Source organism: Corythoichthys intestinalis, chromosome 3 (genome assembly GCF_030265065.1).
Source record: "Corythoichthys intestinalis isolate RoL2023-P3 chromosome 3, ASM3026506v1, whole genome shotgun sequence".
Lineage (NCBI taxonomy): Eukaryota > Metazoa > Chordata > Actinopteri > Syngnathiformes > Syngnathidae > Corythoichthys > Corythoichthys intestinalis.
The window spans coordinates 11,168,366-11,193,369 of record NC_080397.1 but is presented as its reverse complement, the minus strand read 5'-3'; the positions used below and the strand labels follow the sequence as shown (position 1 = coordinate 11,193,369).

Genomic DNA, 25,004 nt, shown 5'->3' with positions numbered 1-25,004 from the left:
AAAATCCAATTTGCAAGGTGAGGCGGCTTTAATTTTGGTGTGGTAGTGCACCACAATCTTTTTTATGTAGGGGAAGCCCTGGTAGCTATCGCGGCAAGCTCACGTTACGATAGCAAGCGTGGTAATGTCCTAAGTAGAGCTGTCAGATAGTAACTTTTTTAACCGATCGCCCAATGTTGTCCAACTTCAATCGTCTGATAACGATATATGCGGTCATGGACATGACGTATTGATTATTTTTTTCAACCATTTATTTTTTTTGTTTTTTTTTGCACCATAAGTGCAAATGGTCTGCTCACATAACAAATCCCAAGCACCTTAGTTTGGAGACATCTAGTGGTCAATAAGCATAACTGCACCTTAGTTTGGAGACATCTAGTGGTCAATAAGCATAACTGCTTGCTAAGCTGTAACCAGCCCTTGTACAAAGGCAGAAAGCTTCTACTTTTTGCTTGAAGGCAACATGCATAATGGTCCAAAACCAGTAATTGAAAAATCGATGTCAATATTACCCGATATCCTTTTAAAATGCTTTTATCCCCTACCCCATAACATCAGACAACTCTGGGGACAACCCCCGTGTTTTATCATGACAAGATGAAGTGAAATGGCCCCTATTTTTTTCATGAGTGAAAAAAGTGTGGCCATTCGTCCTAATAGTCGTCGCTATATCAACACTTTGACTGTTTATGTTTGAGGTTAGTTAAGTACATTAGGTCTATCCAATTTTGGGGGTGCTTGTGGAAGACAAACCGTAAAAGTAGAAGCTAGCAAAAAAGAATGCAACATGTCAAATAATCTTTCTATTTCCCAGAGGCGGCCTCAACGCAAAAAGCAGGCCTGCCTTAAATGTTCATATCTGGACAGAACCAGCGAGCGAGCAGGTGGAATCGTTCACAGACGCTGTTTGCGGACTTGTTGTTATTAATAGTTCACGATTAAGATAAAACAAGGAGCTGATTAAGTGTCGCGGAACGACAGCAAGTAAGGGAATATGCCAAAAAAACTAAAAGGGAGGTTCTCAATCTGTTGCGATTAGACACAACAGGAAATCCAACTTCTAGCTTATCTATTTCATTGTTTAATGGACAAATGCTTCAGGCATGACTGCATTTCTCTTGATTCGAGATGACTCATCAAAGGGGGGTGATCGAGGCAATGTTCACATGAGCAATCTAGTCAAAACAGGAAATGTTTTCTTTTAAAAATGTTTCTTTTTTTTTTTTTTTAATAATAACCACATGGCAAAGAAAACACAATTGTTTTCAGTATGAACATGGAAACAATGATGATTTTGCTGGGCTTTCGATCAAGGCCTTTACTCAAGATTATTTTTGTGAGCATAGTTTATTCATTTTCATTTTAAAAACTGAATCCACATAAGCCCATATAAAGTATGAGCATACAAGTCCATATATAGACAAAATATCAAGTAAAAGGAGCGCTTTTTATTGACAATAGATGCAGTGTTTAGTGTGGAAACCTGAGATGAACTACTCGGACAAGACGGTCATTCATGTTTCGCGACCTCTGAACCAGTCGGCCAGTCACAGGTGAATGTGACACTGAGATAAGGTTACCTTTTCATCTTCAGCACCAATCACATTCGTCTACCAACTAATTGACTGAAGACAACTTTTACTTCTTTCCTTATTTTATGCTTATCTTTTATACTTTACCACCTAAAAATCATAGCCATCTTTAAGTGGCGGCTTTCTAAACAAGACTTGGAAAAACTCATCCATGCATTTGTTTTTAGCAGATTGGATTATTGCAATGGTGTATTTACAGTTCTTACTAAAAAAAAAAAAAAGAAAAAAAAAGAAAAAACAGAATTATTATAATCCAGAATTCTGCTGCCAGAGACAAATACAAGGAAAAGGGACCATATTACAGTGGTCGTGCACTGGCTTCTATAGAAAGCCTTCACTGTCACTGAACAGAATACAACGAGATTTAAAGCTTTGCCATAATGTCCACCACATAAAACAAAAGCAAAAGTACAATAGCGCTAATATAAAAACACCGGTTACAGTGTACTTACGGTGGTATAAAAAGGATCTGAGCTTTTTCTCACATTTTTGCATAAAATCACCATCAAATGTGATCTGATCTTTGTCAAAATCACACAGATGAAAGTACAGTGTCTGCTTTGATTAAAACCACCCAAACGTTTATAGGTTTTCATATTTTAATGAGGATAGCATACAAACAATGAGAGGGGCGGGGGGTAATGAAGTGAACCCTCTGCCTAAGGAGACTTAAAGAGTAATTGAAACCAATTTTTACCAAACATTTTAAGTTAATTTTCTCCCCAATCAGTGATGAGTGGTTTAAAGCTGCCCTGCCCACTATAAAACACACACCTCGTTAAGAATTGTTTTGATGAGAAGCATTGTCTGATGTGCACATATGATAGTGCAAATGAGTTTGTGCACAGATATTGACGTAACAGTGCAAAAATGCTACCATGTAACTGTGTAAATATTGCATATACAGTACTCAGATTATGCAGTACCCAGATTTAGACGGATGTCTGAGAACATATTGCTTAGTGAGATGCATGTGACAATGTTTTGGCATTAGCAGCTCAATGACAGTGACATTTCAGTGCAAGCTTGAGTTGAGTATGGTGACAGCTCTTGGCTTGTTTCCCAGTCTGTTTGTTTTAGCTGGAATGGCCCTGTACCTCCTGCCAGAGGACAACAGGTAGAAGAGATGGAAACTGGGGTGTGAATAGTGTTTTGTGATGCTTCCTGCCCTTCTGTGCAGCTTAAGTGCCCACACTGACACTACACTGGTTTCCAGTAAGTCAAAGGATAGAATATCAAATTGGATAAAATAAGATGTGCTAGCTAAATGCGGGAAAGATAGATGTGATCATTTTTGGCCCAAAAAAGAAAAGGTAAAAAATCAGTGTCATAGACATTTACAAGCAAGCCATTATTCTTGGTGTACAGTGAGTCCTCAGGTTACGATATCCTCGACCTATGACGTTTTGACTTTACGACGCCCGTGGCGCTTAACAGGCCACAGTATGTATTTTTGTGCTTAGCTCCTGCAAAGAACTTGCCCGTGTTTTTGCGCCGGCCGGGAGGATGTTTGTCTCTTTTGCGCTCCTTTTTTCACATGACGGCCCAAAAGAAGAAAGCTGGGTCTTCAAACAATGCCGGTCCAGTCAAAAGAAATTAAATTGTGATGGAAACAAAGCTTTCATAAAACAATCAGAGAAAGGATAAAAAGGCAGACGAACACGGGTAAAGATAGGCTGCGTTCAGGCCAAAGATAAAGTGTTGCGCAAAAATGCCTTGCTCGTTGCCAAAAGCCGTCTTGTATTCACAGTTGAAGTGAAACCCTAACCCCTGGCAAAAATTATGGAATCCCCAGTCTCGGAAGATGGTCATGCAGCTGTTAAATTTTGTAGACAAAAATCAGATCACAGACATGACCCAAAACTAAAGTCATTTTAAATGGCAATTTTCTGGCTTTAAAGAAACACTAAAAGAAATCAAGGAAAAAAAGATGTGGTAGTCGGTAAATTTACTTTTCTAGACCTAGCCGAAGGAATAAAAATATTACAGAGAAATAAAATACAACAAATAATGCAACAACCAATAAAACAATAAAAAATATTGTCTCAAACCTTGCGCTTCAAAAGCCATCTTAGGTTTATCACTAAATCTGCCTATTAGGGACTTCTGTCTAAACAAGACATGGCAAAACTCATCCATGCATTCATTTTTATTAGATTAGATTAGATTATTGTGATAGTGTATTTATAGGTCTTAGAGCGGAAGTTCAGAATTTTTTACATCAGGCTTAATCTTCGAGTTAGCGAGGGTTTAATTAGTCGGTGAAGTTGATTCCAACAAAGTAGTAGTAGTTGTAGTAGTTTGTTAGTTACTTGTTAGTTTCAGGGCTCCAGAGTGGTTAAACTAGGGCGAGTCAATTAGGCTGACTTAGCATTAGGCATGTGCCGGTATGAGATTTTGATGGTACGATAACCGTGAGCAAAAATACTGCGGTTTCACGGTATCATGGTATTGCAATTATAGCTCCCCAAAATTTTGAGATGTATGGGTTAAAAAAAAAACAACTTTTTTCCATTGAACAGGATTTTTTTTTTCAGACCATAGTTGCAAATTGGAACATGAATATATTGTTAAAATAAATAATCAATAAAAAAATATTTGAAATAAAATTAAAATAAATATAACTTATAGACTATACCCACAGCCACAGCTCAATTTGCACAAGATTACAGCAAGAACAAAATCATTTCTATAAAGTAAAAACACTTCTGAATAACATTTTTAAAAATTTATACTGCATGACTTTTTTTTGAGGGTGGAAAAGCTTAAGTGAAGTTTCGTCATTTTCAGCCACTGTGTCAACTCTAGTCTACATGATGTCATGCCTTTGTGTTAAAAAGAACATAAGCAATTCATAAGTTAGGTAAAAATGTATAAGTTAGTTAAAATGTCAATATTGTTGTGGAAAGGTTTCATCTAAAAAAAAAAAAAACATTGGGCGTGAGACCTCATCTTGATCCAGCGAACGTGGATTTGTGCTTAGGGCAAGATCATCGTTCACAATTAGCGATCTTTGATGCTATCACTTTTTCCCCTTCATTCAAGCGAATCAAGCTTGTTTTCTCAGTCTGCGGCTGTAACACTCAACGAAGTTGCTCTCCCAGCTGAGCCTAGGCTAACATTCATCTTTGTAAGCTTTTACTTAGTTTGTATATTGAATTTGAAAGGAAAATGTGTGTTTTGTTTTTAGCGAACTTTTCCCATGGTGCTAATCTGTGAAGCTACTCACATGGAAAAATCTAATTGTACAACATTATAAATGTATTCATTTTGTATATTAAACTTACCACGATTTGAGAGCTCAATAAATTGAAGAACAGTACGCCTTATGTTTGGAGTAATTGTTTTTGGGTTAGCTGGCTGTGTAGCCGATAGCGTCACTCTCACACACAGCAACAAACGGGAGGGGGTTAGCGCTGCTGCGCCAAGCCGCTTCTGGCTGCATTTTTGACACAAGAAAAATAGCGAATACCGTCCTACGGTCTGACGGAAAATTTTAGTGGTTTTGAAACCGCAACATTTTCACACCACGGTAAACCGTGAAACCGGTAACCGGCACATGCCTACTTAGCATGCCAATAAAAAGCAACATATGCTCACATGAAAACATCGATGAGTCATGCAATCAATTGTTTTGGCTATGTTTTCAGGATAAAGTTATCAAAACTTACCCTTGCATGTCAATATTTGCGGTATGAACAGCAACATTTGTAATCTAGACACTCTGCAGAGGAGCAGGGAAGAGTGATATCACATGTTTTTTTTTCACCGCTGATTTTTTATGTTGTAGCCAGCAGCAAGTATCCGATTTATATTGTGCCTCGTTCTTCATAGAGAGTTTGTGGAAACTTTCCTTTGCCCATTCCTTCTATCTGTTTCCACAGCCTCTAAATGCACATTTCACCATGTAGCTGGCCGTCAGTTAAATCAGCAGACTGATGCTGCATTCCAGGAAGGTGGGAAGTCAGAGTTTCAAACCTCCGATCTGGAAAAATATCATTGTCACTAGGCCTGTCGCGATAACAAATTTTAGTGTGCGATAATTATTCTCATAAATTATTGCGATATGCGATATTATTGCGCCCCCCACCCAATTTTTTTGAACCAATTTACAATAACACAGTGAGAATACAGTATATATTAATCGATCAAGTACACCCATTTAAATGCGATAAATATTTACTCTTAAATTCAACAATACTGTTTTAAGAAATCACAGCTAAAAACAATAGACCATGCCTCTTAAGTAAAAAAACAACAATATTGATACCGCACAGAAACATAGAATAAATAAAATGTGTAAAAAAAAAAAAAAAAAAAATTGCACTTAATAACTGCACATAGGCAAATGAAAACTTTTCCCGTCATAACTTCTGCAATGGTGTTCCATAGGGATGCAACAATACAGTTAAATCACGGTTCGGTACGATTTTTGATACGGGGGACACGATTTTCGATCCGATTCAATATATCTTTTGTTTTGTTTTGTTTTGTTTTGTTTTTTTTTTGTTTTGTTTTTGCTAACGAGCAAAAAATTAAATTGCCATCATACTGTATAAACATGCATTTTAGTGCATAATAATTATGTGCTTACTTCTTAATGATCTGAAAAAATATTTGTATAAAAGTGCGGAGAACAATCTTTACTGTTTGTAATGTGAGGCAGGGCACACTGTTGATTGCTACAGCTCTCTTAGCAGCTAGGTTTACTACATGAGCAAGACATCCTATTTGTGGTCCAAATCCATCTGTGTCACGTACTGAATTAACAATATTTTCAACATTATCTATAGTCACTGATATGGATTGATTTGGCCTTCTTAACTTCCATTCAGTCATGACAGTTTAGAATTCATCGATGTAGTATATGGACTACGTGACCCATAATCACTCTGGGCTCACGTAGCCAATGGCATGGTACGTAGCACATCTAGTTTGCCATTTCATGATATCTAGTGTGTGCGCGCATTAAAAAAGTTAGCAAGCGCTGCTGAAGTCACGTATGCTCATTACTACACAACACCAACATATGACAATCGACTTTCATAAACAGGACGAGTTTGAAGCACAGCTCTCTTAATTTAATTCAGCCCTTCGTTGTCAAAGCGAGGTTGTTCGTAGCAGCCAAGTCGGTAACAATGTTTTGGTGGACTTCGTTGTAAATATCCGGCGTTGTGCCGAAAAATAGCAGCCCCGCGTGAAATGTCACTCCTGATGGGAGCACCCACACGTCAACAACACCGGCTCGCCGTAGATGGTCCACAGTCACTCCGGAGCACTGATGCGGCCAGTATACGTTGAACAATAGGATATAATGGGAACGATTGGCTCCGGCACTAGTTTTTGCCGGACCTGGAACGAAGATGCATTTTGCGCAGTTGGTAACGAGGAATCCGAACTTTTAACAGCACGTCTACCGCACGCGCGCACGCACGTGCACGCGAGGTGATAAATCGCAGCGGAAAAATGACCGCCTTCATTTTTATTTATCGCGCGATAAATGGAATTATTGCATATTGCGACAGGCTTAATTGTAACACCTCCACTATTCGATCATTTATGAGAAGGCAGGTTTGCCATCATTACTGTTTACATTCGCTTGGAACGCTTTGAGGTCGCAACTTGTACCCTCCGAGCGGGACCAACCTTCCTTGAATGCAGCGTGAGCACGAGTGCACTCCTCTCTATTGGCGTCGTATTGCGCATGATATGCATAATGCGTGAATGATATGAATTACAGCAGTTTTTTGTGACATTGTTTTGGGAGCATGGATGTTTTAGAACAATGATCTGCATTTTGAATTCATTTGACTATGTTGAATCCGTTCACGGACCTGTATCATTTTTTATTGGCATGCTAAATTAATCCCATTGACTCGCGCTAGTTTAGCCACTCCGGAGCCCTGAAGCTATGAAATAACTTACAAACTGCACAGAATTTGTTGAAATCAACTCCGCCAACTTATTAAACCTGTGCTAACTCAAAAAATAAGCCCAATGTAAAAAATTCTGAACTTCTGCTTTAACAAACTATCAATCAGGATGCTGCCCCCAGTGTTTTAACAAATACAAGAAAAAATTTCCATATGACTGATCAAAGGATAGACTATAAAATATTACCGCTGGTCTACAAAACACTTAATGGCCTTAAGAGAAGGTGCATAAAAAAGACCACGCCAAGCAAATAGTGCTTCATCTCTCAGCAGCGTGTGCATAGTAAACCCAGGAAATTCCCCCACCTCTGCGATGGCACGCTGAGTTTAAAAGTCCTCTGTCTGGCGGCGTGAACATCAGCCTTGCGTCACCGCTGAAAATAAACGGAGTGGTTAATTTCACGAGTGAACAGCGGACTGTTTGTCTTGAGAGTTTATAGAGTGGACTTGTGTGTGAGAGTATGTTCTTTTAAAAGGACCGAAACATGTGGTCCGGCCTGCCACGTGTCATTAAGTGTCTGGAATTCACGTCAAAAGGCTCATTCCTGGATGAACATGTGGCGGTTATTTATAGGTCGGGTGCTGACTTCACCTTGGCGGATAAATAATCCAAGTGAGAGACGCCCCAAAAATAGTCGGTGAATCATCTTATTTATGCAGGAATTATAAGACGCTTCAATGCAGGACACTGCTATGGCAAATGACTATTATGGTAATTAAAAGAAAAAAAATCACCAGTCATGGCTGTTTTTGTCCTTTATCACTAGTAGTTGTCCAATCCATTTGTAGTTCCGAAGTGGGAGGGTGGCAGCAAATTAACTTTTGTACATTTGCTGTCAGACCTCCCACTTCAAATGGATCGGATGTCTATTGCTGTCAGTGGCAGCCAATGAGTTAATAATAAAAAATGTATTAAGACTTAAAGCTGGGCGAGTTAACCTTGATTTTAACAAATAGTTAACTATTTTAACTTCATTGACTCATTGTGAGTTAAAATATATAGAATAATATTTAATTACTATCACAGTACATTTGAAATAAAAATGTGATGAATACTGAAGGATTAATTGTGATTAATCGCATTCTGTAGTTATAAATTGAGAAGTAGCAGTATTACAAATTTACTGTCAATGAAATATTAATGAATGTATTTAACCTCACAATGAGTTAATGTACAGTAAGCCTGTCGCAATATGCAATAATTCCATTTATCGCGCGATATATAAAAATGGAGGCGATAACTTTTCCGCTGCGATTTATCGCCTCGCATGCACGTGTGTGTGCGCGTGCGGCAGACGTGCTGTTAAAAGTTCGTTACCAACTGCGCAAAATGCATCTTCGTTCCAGGTCCGCCAAAAACTAGCGCCAGAGCCAATTGTTCCCATTATATCCTATTGTTCAACGTATACCGGCCGCGTCAGTGCTCCGGAGTGACTGTGGACCATCTATGGCGCGCCGGTGTTCGGCCATTCCTTACTACGCGGCGAAACGTCCTGCACAATGCTCAGGGCGCTTGCGCATGCATTCACACGCATGCGCACATCTGTTAGAGGCGGCGATTACTCACTATTTTTGTTTTTATTTAGTTATTTAGAACCTTTTCACAGCCTCAAAGATACTTTTTGCATGTATTACCCTCTCATACTTTTAACCATTGTGTTTTTTTGTGTTAGCTTTGAAGCAGTTGACCACATTAGTCACGTAGCGTGTTTAAACCGTCCTTATTTGATATAACTACATTTAAGTATTTTCTGCAGGCATTTTTTTAGTACCTTATTCCTGTATGCATCTAAACAAAACAAGTTTAGAACGCACGGTAGTACTTTAGGTCTCAAATTCGACTAATGTAGCACGTTTCGCCGATGTAGGATATTTTGGCAGAACACCGGTGTTGTTGACTGCGGGCGCTCCCGTCAGGAGTGAAATTTCACGCGGGGCGGCTATTTTTCGGCACAACGCTGGATATTTACAATTAAGTCCGCCAAAACATTGTTACCGACTTGGCTGCTACGAATAACCTCACTTTGACAAAGAACAGCTGAATGAAATTACCGGTAAGAGCGCTGTGCTTCAAACTCGTCCTGTATATGAAAGCCCTCATATGCTGGTGTTGTGTAGTAATGAGCAGACGTGACTTCAGCGGCGCTTGCTAACTTTTTTAATGCGCGCACACACTAGATATCATGAAATGGCAAACTAGATGTGCTACTTCCCATGCCATTGGCTACGTGAGCCCAGAGTGATTATGGGACATGTAGTCCATATACTACATCGATGAATTCTAAACTGTCATTTGTCACATGAGATTAAGAAGGCCAAATCAATCCATACCAGTGCCTATAGATAATGTTGCAAGTATTGTTAATTCAGTACGTGACACAAATGGATTCGGACCATAAATAGGATGTATTGCTCATGTAGTAAACCTAGCTACTAAGAGAGCTGTAGCAATCAACGGTGTGCCCTGCCTCACTTTACAAACAGTAAAGATTGTTCTCAGCACTTTTATGCAATTTTTTTTCCATATCAGTAAGAAGTAAGCACATAAATATTATGCACTAAAATGCATGTTTATATGATGGCAATTTAATTTTTGCTCGTTAGCAAAAAAGAAAAACAAAAAATACAATTGTTTTTTGTTTTTTTACAGAGCATTAAATGTATTGAATCGGATCGAAAATCATGTCCCTCGTATCAAAATTCGTACCGAACCATGACTTAACTGTATCATTACATCCCTATGGAACACCATTGCAGAAGCTATGACGGGAAAAATTTTTCTAAATGCTGAAGTTGTTAAGTGCATTTTTTTTTTTTTAAACACATTTTATTTATTGTGTTTCTGTGCGGTATAAATATTGTTGTTTTTTACTTAAGAGGTATGGTCTATTGTTTTTAGTTGTTATTTCTTAAAAAGTAGATTTGAATTTAAGAGTAAATATCGCGTTTAAATGGGTGTACTTCATCTATTAATATATACTGTATTCGCACTGTGTTATTGTAAATTGGTTTAAAAAATTGGGGGGGGGCGCAATAATATCGCATATCGCAATAATTTATGAGAATAATTATCGCACACTAAAATTTGTTATCGCGACAGGCCTAATGTACAGTTGAAATAATTAACTGTTCATTAATATTGTATATGTGTCAATGTGAATTGTATGAAAAAGTATCTAAACGTTTTGTAATTTCTCACATTTCTGCATAAAATCACAATCAAATGTGATCTGATCTTTATCTTTCAAAACAACACAGATGAAAAAACAGTGTCTGCTTAAACTAAAACTACCCAAACATTTATAGGTTTTCATATTTTAATGAGTATAGTATGCAAACAATGGCAGAATAGAGAAAAATAAGTAAGTGAACCATCACATTTAATATTTTGTGGCCCCCCCTTTGGCAGCGATAATTTCAACCAGTCACTTCCTGTAGCTGCAGATCAGTCTGGCACATTGATCAGGACTAATCTTGGCCCCTTCTTCTCTACAAAACTGCTGTGATTCATTCAGATTCATGGGATGTCTGGCATGAATTGCTGTCTTTAGGTCATGCCACAGCATCTCAATGGGGATCAAGTCTGGACTTTGACTTGGCCACTCCAGAGCATGTATTTTGTTCTTCTGAAACCATTCTGAAGTTAATTTACATCTGTGTTTGGATCATTGCCTTGTTGCAGCATCCATCCTCTTTTTAGCTTTAACTGTCTGATAGACGGCCTCAGGTTTTCCTGCAAAACAGGCTGATAAACTTTTGAATTCATACTTCCATTAATGATTGCAAGTTGTCCAGGCCCTGAGGTAGCATAACAGCCCCAAATCATGATGCTCCCTCCACCATGCTTCACTGTGGAGATGAGGTGTTGATGTTGGTGAGCTGTTCCATTTTTTTCTCCGCACATGACGTTGTGTGTTACTCCCAAACAATTCAACTTTGGTTTCATCAGTCCACAAAATATTTTGCCAAAACCTCTGTGGAGTGTCCAAGTGCCTTTTTGCGAACATTAAACGAGCTATGGTTTTTTTAGACAGCAATGGCTTCCTCCGTGGAGTCCTCCCATATACACCATTCTTGGTCATAGTTTTAAATATAGTTGATGTGTGCACAGATATATTGGACTGTGCTCGTTATTTCTTTAAGTCTTTAGCAGACACTCTAGGGTTCTTTTTTACCTATTACCTTTCTGAGTATTCTGCGCTGAACTCTTGGCATCATCTTTGGTGGATGGCCACTCCTTGGAAGACAAGCAACAGTGCAGAACTCTATTTGTAGACAACTTCTATGATTGTTTATTGATGAACATTCAGACTTTTAGAGATGGTTTTGTATCCTTTTCCAGCTTTATACAAATCAACAATCCTTGATCGTAGGTCTTGAGAGAGCTCTTTTGACCAAGCCATGATGCACATCAGACAATGCTTTTCATCAGGACAATTCTTACCAGGTGTGTGTTTTATAGTGGGCAGGGCAGCTTTAAAACACTCATCAGTGATCGGGCACACACCTGAACTTAAATGTTTGATAAAAATTGGTTTCAGTTAGGCCTGAACGATATTGGAAAAAACTATTGTTGCGATTTTTTTGAGGTGTGCAATATATTGCGATATTATATTGCGATAGTAAAAAAAAAAAAAAATATATATATATATATATATATATATATATATATTTTTTTTTTTTTTTTTTTTTTTTTTTTTTTAAAGAAATTTTCACTAGATGACTTGAATAGCTGTTTGGAAATACACACCGTGACCACAGTGTATTCATATAATACCGTTTCATTTGTGAATGATTAAGATTGCTGTATTATTATGAAGGGATCCAGGAAGCAATGTCTGCACAAAATAGATAATTTATTGAACACAATATTTGACACTTCAACAGCAGCAAATACATTAAATGACAAATAAAAGAGCAGGTGCATTCGTCCCCTAAGTTTTTGACAAAATATAACAATAAATAAAAACTTCTGTAAAATAACAACAAAGTTGTAAAAATAGTTGAACAAAAATATTAAATATGACAAATAAGAGTTGTTCACAAACTATAACAATAAATAAAAACCTCAGTAAAACAATAAAGTTGTCAACATATTTGAACTTAAATATTAAATCTGTCAAATAAAAGTGCAAGTGCATTAGTCCCCTGAGTTGTTTACACAAAATATAACAATATAAAACTGCAAAACTGCAACAAAGTTGTAAAAATATTTAAAAAATATTAAGTATCAAAACTTTATGTGAAGCTGTACTATAGTTATTTGAAAAATACGATTTACAATTAATTTAAATATAAAAGAAACAGAAACTCAATTGAACTTGTAAATAATTGAACTGAATAACAGCAAATAACTGATGAATAACAGAACCATTTTAACTCCCAAATTTCCTGCCTTCCTGATAGCTGTCACATGAATAAAAAGAAGAAAAGACATTCCTGCAGCTGTGTTATGTATTTGTCTGCATATCGTCCACCTTCCTTGCTCAGCAATTCTCAACTGGGTCTCATAGGTTTTTGGCCAAGACTACTAGTTTATCCACCATTGCAGGCTTGAGACAACAACGTTGGCACGTAACAATGTTCCCACCTGTACTAAAAAGCCTCTGATGGGAAGCTCGTAGCAGGAATGCATAGATACCTGCGTTTTAAATGGTCCCACATGTTCGACGGATTACTTCTTGTTGAGGCAACCATGGCGAGGCACTGTCAACAGGGCTGTTTTTTGTTCCTTATATTCTTGTCGATAGCCAAAATACTTCCAAAACTCCTTTTGGAGACAGTCTTCCCTATTCAACGTGTTGCTCGCTTTCACTTTGAAAACGGCCCCTCCTCCCTCCGCTCTGCTGTTCGGCCCCTCCTCCCTCCACTCCGCTGTAGCAGGGGAGGGGGAGGAGCCGATGACTGCGAGTTGGAGGGAATGAGAGAGCTGTGCGCTCTCCTTCGCTCCTTCCTCAAAACAAACGTTTGTGGATTTAAAAAAATGAAATGAAAAAACTATCGCACGTCCTTGCGATGGGACTATTGCGCATGCACACATCGCGATGGCGATGTTTAAACGATATATCGTTCAGGCCTAGTTTCAATTGCTCTTTAAGTCTCCTTAGGCCGAGGGTTCACTTACTTATTTTTCCCCCTCCTGTCATTGTTTGCATTGTATCCTCATTAAAATATGAAAACCTATCAATGTTTGGGTGGTTTTAGTTAAAGCAGACACTGTTTTTACATATGTGTGATTTTGACAAAGATCGGATCACATTCGATGGTGATTTTATGCAGGAATGTGAGAAATTCCAAAAGGTTCAGATACTTTTTCATACCACTGAAAATTATTATTAACTCATTGGCTGCCTAATTCCTCCCAGTCAAAAGTGTCTAATGTTGTCACTGGTTTTTCTCCACAGACTACGACGATGACGGACAGATAGCAGAGAGCGAAAGAGAACATGTCGTTTTTTGGTTTCAATTTTGTAAAAAAGAAAGAGCGAGGTAAGCTTGAAGAAATTTCCGTTTTCATATGAACTCTTTTTTTTTTTTTTTTTGGTTTTTAATTATTTTTTTCTTTGATGTTAGAACTTGAGAGGAAACTCAGGGCAAACGACCGAGAATACAACCTCTCCTTTAAATATGCTGTAAGTGTCATTCATGGTTGTTTTTTTCCTCCAAACTTTGAAGTAACGACCAGAAAACTGTTCACAAACTCAGGAAAGTTTCTTTCCATGTGTTTCCTCTCCACCAGACGAATGCCATCAAGACCTCCAAGTATAACTTTTTCACCTTCCTACCTCACAACCTCTTTGAGCAGTTCCAGAGGATCGCTAACGCCTACTTTTTGTTCCTGCTGGTGCTCCAGGTAGGCCGGGAAAGTTTTCGCGCTGCTGCCGAGTAGTAAAAATTGTTGCGATGTCGTCATTACCGCAAAGTTTTAGCTTCCTGGTTTCATTTCCTGTTTAACTGTACACCGTTTAGGCAGCTAGTTTGTAGCGTGAAAATCATTAACTCAGTCACCTTAAGTCCTTTGCAAGGAAGTGTTACTCTTATTGCCTGCTGTTTTACACTGCATAAAAAAACTGCACTGCATAAAAAAAATACCAATTCTTACCAAGAATATGTGTCTTGTTTCTTGTAAGAAAAAAAAAAAATCTTATCACACCTATAATAAGATGCAGTCCGTTAAAAAGTGTAAGTTCAGCAAAGTATAAATTTTTACTAAGTATTTTTGTAAGCTAAACGTAACTATAAAATAATAATAAAACATATTTTAAAAAACTCATTTTTGAATTGGCCTTTTTTCCAAACTACACATATTTAGACGTTTTTTTTAATGACTTGCAGAATATCGTGATCTTTGAGAATATAATACTAGATTCTCATTTCAAGCTTTTTCCATTCCTTAGGATTTTGTAGTAAACATGGGTTGCTTCCACCAAAAATATGGTTTTTTGACCAAAAAAATTGCGGGGGGGGGGGGGCGGTTGGGCGCTTTTGTTTTTTTTAAAGCAACATCTTTAGCAGAACAGTGACTTTGCCAGTATTTTTGTTTTTCTATTCTAATACTTCAAATTATAAAACAACACAAACAAGACTGACATTTTAGGAATGCAACTAATGATTATATTATTCAGCAAAATAATGTTTTTTTCATTATTTGTCTTTGTTTTTTTTCGTGCACTGTTTGATATTAAGAAAAACCTATCACGATACTGAACATTTTCTATCACGATATTGATATGCCATCATATAATGCATTTTTAATTATTCGGTGATAACTTATACAACAATTATAACGGTGCATTTTATTTTTCAATTGACATTAAACTAAACTGCCACAAATGTTAAATGCATCAAGTAGTGCTGCAACCCAAAACTATCCAGTGTAAACAGAAGCAGCACAGTCACCAACATATCTTTTGCTCAAATGTTACCAATGATAATGACAAATGGTTTTGACTTATAAGATTGTTGATATTTGATTGTTGTAAGTCGTTATTATACTCTATAATTAATAATAAATTAAATCAAGTTCGCGCAAAGTGGGGGCAATCTTCTGACCAAAATGTTCTGAAAAAAACGTTCTGAAAAAATGTGGCCCAGATCTGATTTGAACCACATACGAAAGTGACTCAGATCGGATTGGAAATGATCCACTTCAATGCGACTTGTCCCGTTCAGACCGTCAAGTTAATGCCTGACTTGAGTCGGAAAAACACGAAAAATCCTGGTTTTAAACGTTCTGCATCTGGAGTAAGTTATGTCGCTAATTAGCATAGCGCTCAGCGCTAACTAACATCTCATAAACAACAACAATGAAGGCTAAACAGTACAAGATGGTTCATGTACTCACCTTTGATAGACGGACACAGGACTTAGCAAAACACTAGGGACTTTTTCCAATTAACCTGACTTGAATCTACTGCTGGGCAACTGAAAGACAAGGAGCAACGAACTATCTCTCTTCTCCTCTCGCTCTAAAAAAGGCTTTTGAAAAGCAGTAAATCACTCACTCAGTAACCGGCAGCATCCATCATAACGTTGTGCGTCCGTCCGTCCGGGCAGCAGACGTGTCTTGAATTTCGTTACGCTACGAGCGGCTGTCATAAAGTTATTAGGGAAAATCCTCCATTTTGAACCTTTATGAATCGTAATCGAATCGTCACGTGTCGAATCGCGATGCATCTAATAATCGATTTCTTGGAACTCCCTTAATCAAACAGCACTACTGGTTGTGTTATTTTTAATTGTCTTAAAATATAGGTATCTGATAGGTATCTGCAAAACATATCTTGAAAAAAATCGGTATTTGGACAATTCATATAAAATTGACTTCTAACGTGTTTTCATTTCACGTCCTAATAATGGTTTTGATTGGCCGAAATTTACCACTTAATCTTTTATCTCTTACTTATAAACTGTGCTAACCTCACATCTAAAGCTGGCACTGCAACATTGCCATCTACAGAGATCTGTTAGTCATGACAGTGACTTGCAAACCTGAATTTTGTACGTACGCTGGAGGAGAACCTCTTTCGACTGCTACTTGTAGCAAATTGTTGAGTGTTACGGTCTCAGAATGAGTTTAGCTAAAACTTGTCATTTTCCATTAGGTAATTCCTGAGATCTCATCGCTGTCCTGGTTCACCACTGTGGTACCTCTGGTGCTGGTTCTATCCGTTACAGCCGCCAAGGATGCCACTGATGACATCGTATGTGCCTTGCTCACCTTTATCGTTAGCAAAATTAGCCCTCTTATTTTTGCTAACCTAGCCCGTCCTCTCAGTCAATGTATAGCCAAGTATATTTGATATGAAACATCTCATTGCGTCACTTCGATTTCACAAAATGCTGCTTCTTCCCCTTTCTTCGGGTGACATGCCGTCATAGCAACTAAACTGCGTCCGTTGACTCATGAGTCCTGACCTTGTACTATTTAATGGTTTACAAGCACTAATCATGAGAGCGGGAAACAATGAAACTAAATAACCTGACGTCATGGTTTAAACATTATCTCAGGTAAACAGTGAGTTTAATGACAATGCAGGAACGGCGGCTAAATACTTATCTTGTGTTCACTTTCAGAATCGCCACCGGAGCGACAATCAAGTCAATAACCGAAAAGTTCAAGTACTCATCGATGGAAAGTAAGTCGTTAATAAAAAAATGATAATACTTAGTCAGCCCCTTCCATTTGAAATAGTTTGGATGTCTCTCACGGTCAATGGCAGCCAGGGAGTTAAGGCTATGCGAAAAAAGCGAGCAGGCAGTGTAATATTTAAACAAGCTGAAGCAAAGTAAGCTCCTAAAACAGGAGCAGGAAACATTCCGGAAACTTCTATTGGGCAGTACTGCGACTGCTGCTCAATGTTCATATTTGGGCTGGGTTGATTTCCTGAAATACAAACACTTCATTTGTTTTGCCATCAAACCAAACATCCTGCTTCCTCCCGCCAGACTGCGTGGCGAGAAGTGGATGGACGTACAGGTGGGAGACATCATCAAGCTGGAAAACAATCAGTTTGTCACGGTAAGGCAACTTTGTGTAAAATTACGACACTAAATGCCTAACTTGCATACTTTGAGGGATTCATACTGCAAAATGTCCTGAAAACTCACATTACTCAGGGAGCCTTTTGCCATGATTGTCTCCCAAAAAGCCATGGTTCAGTTCACCCACAAAAAAAATAAATAAAAAATTAAATGGAAACTGTATTTAGTCCAATGTTTTTTTTTTAATCCAATTCACATCGTTCACATATTTTAAAAATCAAGCCGGTTTTGAATTCAGATTTGCCAAAAATGTACAGATGCACCAAAATTTGACGAAAGCATCCTCATTTATTTCCAGTGGCAAATTCATTCATTCATTCATTCATTCATTTTTCATTCACTCCTATTGATTTTTTTTTTTTTTTTACTTGGACCCACAAAAATATTCAATATTGAGGATTATTATTATTTATCAAAACACGCGACAGACGTGTCCTAAAATTGCCTCAAAATCATCAGAAATTTCCCCCAAACCAAAAGGATGTGACTTGGTATTAGGCCTGCACAGTATATCATTTGAACATCACCATCGCAATGTGTGCATGCGCAATAGTGCTATTGCAGGACATGCAATTGTTTTTTGTTTTACTTTATAAAAGCAGCGAGTGTGCAGAGACGTGGCCTCCTGGATCCTTTTTTTTGTTTGTTTGTTTGTTTATCAGAGCTGAGTAGAGTAGCCAAAAATTGTACTCAAGTAAGAGAAGTGTTACTTCAAAATAATATTACTATGTAAAAGTAGTCATCATCTCAAGAAATGTATTCATGTACAGTAAAAAAGTTTTTGATTGAAAGAATACTCAATTAATGAGTAACATTGTGAGTAACTGCTTATGATGTTTGATTTATTATTATTATTATTATTATTTTTTTTAAATATGGTGTATTTTTTTCTCAGCTCATAACTTAATTTTTTACGGTGCTTCAACGCCGTTATTAAACAGGCTGGCATTATGGAAGAACGGCAAGCTTGAGTCTGATTAGTATAATGGAGTCAAGTGATTTTTTTTCTCATTGCTGACACTGGTGGAGCTACTGTTGGTATCGCTGACAAAAATAAAGTCAATATGTAAAATTGAGAGGAAAAATGTAACAACTCTGGTGTAGCCCAATGTAGCGGAGTAAGAGGAGCATTTCTTCTTAATGAATCTACTCAAGTAAAAGTAAAAAGTACATTTTTCTCAAACAGTTACTCAACTAAATGTAACGGAATAAATGTAACACGTTACTACCCACTTCAGCCTTTTATATACAGCAGTCTTCATCATTCACAAATTAACCCCCTTAGCCTGGAATAAATGGTATTATATGAATACAATGTGGTCATGGTGAGTCAACCAAAGTATCTGTTAGAATTCTTATAGTTTTAATATCGCAAACCCCCCGAAAGTCGCAATGTCTCTTTTTTTTCCAATATCGTTCAGCCCTAGTTGGTGTTGCCCCCAAATAAACAGGAAATGACTTGAAAGTAAGAACCAACAAAACCAACAGGAAGTGATTTGGAATTGCACGAAAATTATAGGAGTTGCCCTAAAACTTGCAATTGTCTCAAAATCATCAGGAATTTCCCAAAATCAAAAGGTTGTTTTGGGGCTTGCTATTGCCCCCAAATCAATAGGAAGCGACTGAGAGTTGCCTTAAATAAACAGAAAGTGATCGAAAGTCATTTGGAATTACCCCAAAAGCGATAGTGACTTGGAACTGCGTCCAAATCAACACCAGTTGCCCCAAAACCAGAGAGAAAGTGACTTAGTATTGCCTCCAAATAAAAAGGAAGTGACCCAGAATTGCTTTAGATAAACAGGAATTAATTTGGAATTACCCCATAAGCAATAGTGACTTGGAATTGCCTCCAAATCAATAGGAAGTGACACTGATTGCCCCCAAATCAATGTAAAGTAACCCCGATTCCACAGGTTTGTAACCCACCGACATAAAAACCTTTCTACACAATTTCACCAGAATTGGCATTTTCTACTCTGTAAATCAATTACGGGTGTGACAAAATGGTGATATATCATAATACTTTGTATCCCAAAAGGTTATCGATATGCTCCTGCAAGAATCGACATATCATTTTAAAAAGGTGTCAATGTCTTAAAGGAACCAACAAGATGCTACCAAAATCTTCCACCATAATAATGTCTCAGTTAACCCAATCCATTTAGACTTGGAACATTCGTTCATTCGAAACCAGAGCATTCACAGTCATTCTGTCAGATTTTCAGGGCATTTATAGGTCACTTGCTGTTGATTTTAGGGCATTTCCAGGTCATTTCCTGTTGAATTTGAGTCACTGCGTATTCATTTGGGGGATTCCCAGGTCTGCAACACAAAATGAATGACCCATAAAATACCCCAAAATCAACAGGAAGTAACTGAAAATCAACAGGTAAACGACCTTAAATGGCAAATGTTCATTCGCTGCCACCCTCCCAGTTCAAATAGATTGAACGTCTACTAGTGATAAACACATTCCAATTCACAGCAGAAGCTTGTTTTTCTGTTTATTAGTTGTTTTTAGAATATCCTAAAATGATTTCCTGACCAATGTATCGATAATCGTTGTATCGCCATTTCGTCAGATCATCGTTTTCGTGAGCTTTGTATCGCAAACCGTATAGTATCGTGAGGTACCAAGAGGTTCCCACTCCTAAAATCAATACTGTCATTTACAAAATGACATCCTGTTTATTTTTCCCCCAGGCTGACCTCCTCCTGCTGTCAAGCAGTGAACCGCTTAATCTGGTCTACATTGAGACGGCCGAATTGGACGGGTAACTTCTTGTCTAGGTTCAGCACTTGTCATTTTGTTTGACTCGTTCTCACCTCTTCCTCAGTGAGACAAACCTGAAGGTGCGCCAGGCCCTGCCTGTGACCGGGGACCTCGGAGATGACGTCAGCAAGCTGGCGGACTTTAATGGTGCGACAGAAAAATAAACAAGAAAAAAAGGAATGTAATTTTCTTGAAATCCCTCACGTTTGTGTCCCAAAGGTGAAGTCCACTGCGAGCCCCCCAACAATCGGCTGGATCGCTTCACAGGGACGCTGGCTTTCGCTGGGCAGAAATACGCGCTGGACAATGAAAAGATCCTGCTGCGAGGATGCACCCTAAGGAACACAGAGTGGTGTTTTGGACTGGTGCTCTTTGGAGGTGGCGTCTTCTTGGAACTAATGTTATCATGTCACACTCAGAGCCAATGTTTGAATTTACTTGATGTTTTTTGATTCCAGGCCCTGAGACCAAGCTGATGCAGAACTGCGGCAAGAGTACTTTTAAGAGGACCAGCGTGGATCGTCTGATGAATGTCCTCGTCGTCTGTGTGAGCATACTTAACCACCACTGTCTTCCGTTTCATTGGTGGTAAAGCTACCATCTATTATATGCCTTTTTTTTTTTTTTTTTTTTTTACAATTGTGTTTCTTCCTAGCCAAAACCGTTTGACCCACCGACACTGTTCATACACCAAAACGACCGGAATTCTAATGCGATGCAAGCTGTTTTTCTTTTGACACCCCACAAATGACCGTTCTGCCAGAAATGTTTTTTTTTTTTTTTTTTTTTTTTTTTGTGAAATTTCAAAACGCTACTTGTACAATTTTTGTCCATAACACATCATTTATACACAAATCAAAAATCAGGATTCTTAGGGGCACAAAAGTTCAATAAAAAATTTACGGTTTGGCAAAAACTTTCCAAACACGTGCCCATTTATTTCTAATGGCCAAAATTGATTTCCAACCCAAGTGACCCAATATTAACAAGAACTGACTCTGAAATGCCCCAAAATCAACAGGAAGTGACCCTGGAATGCCTCAAAATCAACAGGAGGAGATCCGATATCTACAGGCAGTGTGAGATGCCTCAAAATCAACAAGAAGTGACCCAAGATACCAACCATCACAGCAAAGCTACCATCGCAATTTCTCCAAAAATTGCATTTTCTAGTACAGTGGTACCTCAACATATGATCTCTTCGACACACGATCTTTTCGACATCCGACGTAAAATTTGACTCGCCATTTGTTTCTACATCCGACGACATGCTCGAAATACAACGACATGACAGCACCGCAGACGAACGCACGGCGGATTTTCTTGTGTGAGAAATCTACACAAAAGGTTTCAAAAAGGTTGGTACAGGTGGTAAAATAAATTGAAAGGTGACGCTTACCTTTTAATTGGAGGTGCAAATTATAGAAAAATATGAGCGTGGGGTGCGCATCCGTGAACTGGCTCAACAATATATCTCCACGGTCCTCCTCCGACCACCGTTAGCCAGTCTTTATAAGTTAAGCTGACAATTACTATTGTGGTAACATCGCCAAAGAAATCGCCAGCTTCGCCACGTTTTTTTATCATTTATTTGGTGTGTTATACTTGTATAGCGGTCTTCCACCTTTCAAGGCGCTCAAAGCGCTTTACACTACAATGCCATCTACCTAACATTTATTTCACAACTTATTCAACACAAAACGCCTACTCTCTGCCACAATTGACAGTGTTCTCAAGAAAACATTGAAAGTGAAACTCTCAAGCTCACCGCTCTCTGTCTCTGGCACGTCAGCCCCGCGGTGTGTTCAGGTACAGCAAAAACGTCTGCTACATTAGAACCCGATTTGTTACATTATTACAGGAATTATTTTTATTATTATTATTATTATAATATTCCGATTTTTATTTATTTGTTTTGCTATGTGTAATTGCCATTTGTAATAGTACCAGCAGTATTTATTAAGAATTTAGTGTAGGTTTTTGGGCTGTGGACTGAATTAATGGAATTATAATGTATTCCAATGGGAGAATCCTGCTCAACATACGACCATTTCGACAAACAAACAAGGTCCTGGAACGAATTAACTTCGTATGTAGAGGTACCACTGTATTACAAACATATCCTACAAGCTGGAAAATATAATCATTTAGTAATTTTGAACACCAACATAGACATAACCTCCACCTTCTGGAGGACTTACTGGCTTTGCCTGGTACACCAGACACACCGTTGTTCCAGCTATTGAGTCTGGCCACCATTCAGCGGATACAATTTCCAGGGCGGAGCAAGCCACAGCAAATAGACAGCGGAGTGGACCAATCAGCGACGGGCGGACGTGACGTTAGTAAAACGACGAGGGCAGGACGAGGGACTTGCGCGCGAAAGGAAACATACGAGGAGAGCGGAGTTTATTCAACATGGCTAGCGCGAGACAGACTGTTGTCAGTGACTCGTGTTGATGTGTTTTTGGTAATTTAAAACTGATTTTACCGTGGATTGGAACATATTCTCGGCTCTCCTGTTCACCATCTGTGTTGTTGTGGAGACGACTTCCGACGCGCAAGAGTGACGTTGCTCGTTAAGAACACGTCACGCAAATAAACGAATCTGATTTGTCGATTGATTTTGTACCTGCTCGAGAGGCCGTTAATGGGCTGGGTCCCAGACTTTTCTCTCAGTGTTTGAAAAATACAGGGCGAACAGTCTGGCCGTGGCAGGCAATTACTGACTGGCGGAGATATCTAAAGGAAAACTTATCATTTCAAGATGAATGAAAACTTTAAAAAATTAACAAATTCACACCAAAAACCTTTTTGTTTACATCATGTTTTCTCATCAATGAATGTTTGTGTGTGCAGATTTTTGGCTTCCTGGCGTTCATGTGCACCATCCTGGCCATCGGAAACTATTGCTGGGAGCTGGGCGAGGGCTCTGCGTTCACCGCCTTCCTGCCCAGGCAGAAGGACAGCGGCGCCGGCTTCTCCTCCTTCCTCACTTTCTGGTCCTACGTCATCATCCTTAACACCGTCGTGCCCATTTCGCTCTATGTCAGGTCAGACCAAAGTGGCCTCTAAGCTATTTCTTTGCTTTTTACCTCTGCCAATAGATAAAGCCTATGGGAGGCAAAGGTTATGTATTCACTTCCGTGTGTTTAAGTTCAAGATAATTCAAGAACGTAATATGAAACTGAAGAGGTAATTACATTTTGGAGTAATGAAGTCAAAGGTTAAAGATTACAGGTCAAAAATAGGTTTGTTTTCAAGGTTACTCAAAAACAGATCAAGTGATTATTAAGAACTTGCAGATTATATTTGTAATATAAAATCAAACAGGTGAATATACTCTGTTAATGAGGTCAAAGGTCATAGAGGTCAGAAAAGGAATTTCACAATAACTCAAGAACAAAAAGGATTATCAAAATTGCAAGATATATTTGTTGTACAAAACGGAAGAGTTAATCATATTTTGGAATAATGAGGTCAAAAGTCAAAGAGGTCAGAAATTTTGTGGTACCTCAAGAATGAATAAAGGACTATTGAGGGTGAATGACAATCCATTTTGACTGTGACTCCTACGCAAAGTGGATTGGACATCTATTGCCATCAATAGCAACCAAAGATTTAATGTTCTGCTGTTGTTGTTTTTGTACAGCGTGGAATTCATTCGCCTGGGCAACAGCTTCTACATCGACTGGGACCGTAAGATGTACTACTCTCGCAGCGACACCCCCGCCGAGGCCCGCACCACCACGCTGAATGAGGAGCTGGGTCAAATCAAGTATGTGTTCAGTGATAAGACGGGCACGCTGACGCAAAACATTATGACCTTCAACAAGTGCTCAATCAACGGCAAGACATACGGTGAGCTTAATAGTACACCACTTGACAAAAAGCCATCAGGGTTCAAGTTGTGAAATGTGTGTTGGTATTTTTTAACAGGAGATGTTTTTGACTACATGGGACAGAGACTTGAAATCAATGAGGTGAGATTTTACAAGTTTTATAGTTAAGGCTTGTCTGTCAGCCACAATTTAAGGGCTGTCAATGCTAGCCTTAGCCAGCCACAGAATAGCAGCTTGGTCATAGCACACCGTGAGTGTTCGTTCTTTAGAAATCTGTCAAGTCACTCATAGCAAGAACTAACTTGTTTTTAATGACACCAAGCATCGGAAAGAGTCTTCTTTAGCGTTAAAATTCCCATAGTGCATCCTGAACTAAGATAGCAGAGTGCTAGCATAGCAGCTTGTAGCAAATTTTGGACAGCCTATTTTTAAGAATCTATCAAACCATCAATGTTTAGCCTTAAATCCTTCTTTTGCAGTGGCACTAAGAATTTTTTGACAACAAATTGGCATGTACCTGGAAATGACTAGCTTTCTCTCTTTTCTCGCGAATGCTATCAATACAGAGGACCGGAATTGGGTAAAAATGATTATATATATATATTTTTAAATACATTAATTTTTTTTTGTATTTCTTTTTAAGTATGAACTTATTGGCAGGCAATGACGGTGATGGATGCCCAATCCATATTGACTGGGAAGGTTGGCAGTGATCGGTCAATCAAAAAAAAAAAAGTCACGAAAATCACAACCAACATAGTTTAGTTCATCTTATTGGATTATTATTATTTTTTTAATATACATTTATTTATGTAAAACA

At 38.3% G+C, this 25,004-nt stretch overlaps 1 protein-coding gene across 5 annotated transcripts in view; it reads left to right on the top strand.

The window, feature by feature from the left end:
• The window catches only part of LOC130913327 (phospholipid-transporting ATPase ID-like), a 45,603-nt gene that overhangs the window by 5,691 nt on the left and 14,908 nt on the right, over nucleotides 1–25,004 (top strand). For 2 of the 5 annotated variants that reach the window (XR_009062757.1, XM_057831846.1), the window contains exons 2-14: nucleotides 13,930–14,014; nucleotides 14,099–14,157; nucleotides 14,265–14,378; nucleotides 16,630–16,728; nucleotides 17,102–17,163; nucleotides 17,474–17,546; nucleotides 20,273–20,343; nucleotides 20,407–20,489; nucleotides 20,562–20,720; nucleotides 20,801–20,889; nucleotides 23,202–23,395; nucleotides 23,995–24,203; nucleotides 24,282–24,325. Coding sequence is in view for 4 of the 5 variants with exons in the window: in XM_057831846.1 (XP_057687829.1) it covers nucleotides 13,972–14,014; nucleotides 14,099–14,157; nucleotides 14,265–14,378; nucleotides 16,630–16,728; nucleotides 17,102–17,163; nucleotides 17,474–17,546; nucleotides 20,273–20,343; nucleotides 20,407–20,489; nucleotides 20,562–20,720; nucleotides 20,801–20,889; nucleotides 23,202–23,395; nucleotides 23,995–24,203; nucleotides 24,282–24,325 (1,299 nt within the window). In the remaining variant the exon portion in view is untranslated. The other 3 variants (XM_057831848.1, XM_057831847.1, XM_057831849.1) reach the window with 3 other exon arrangements.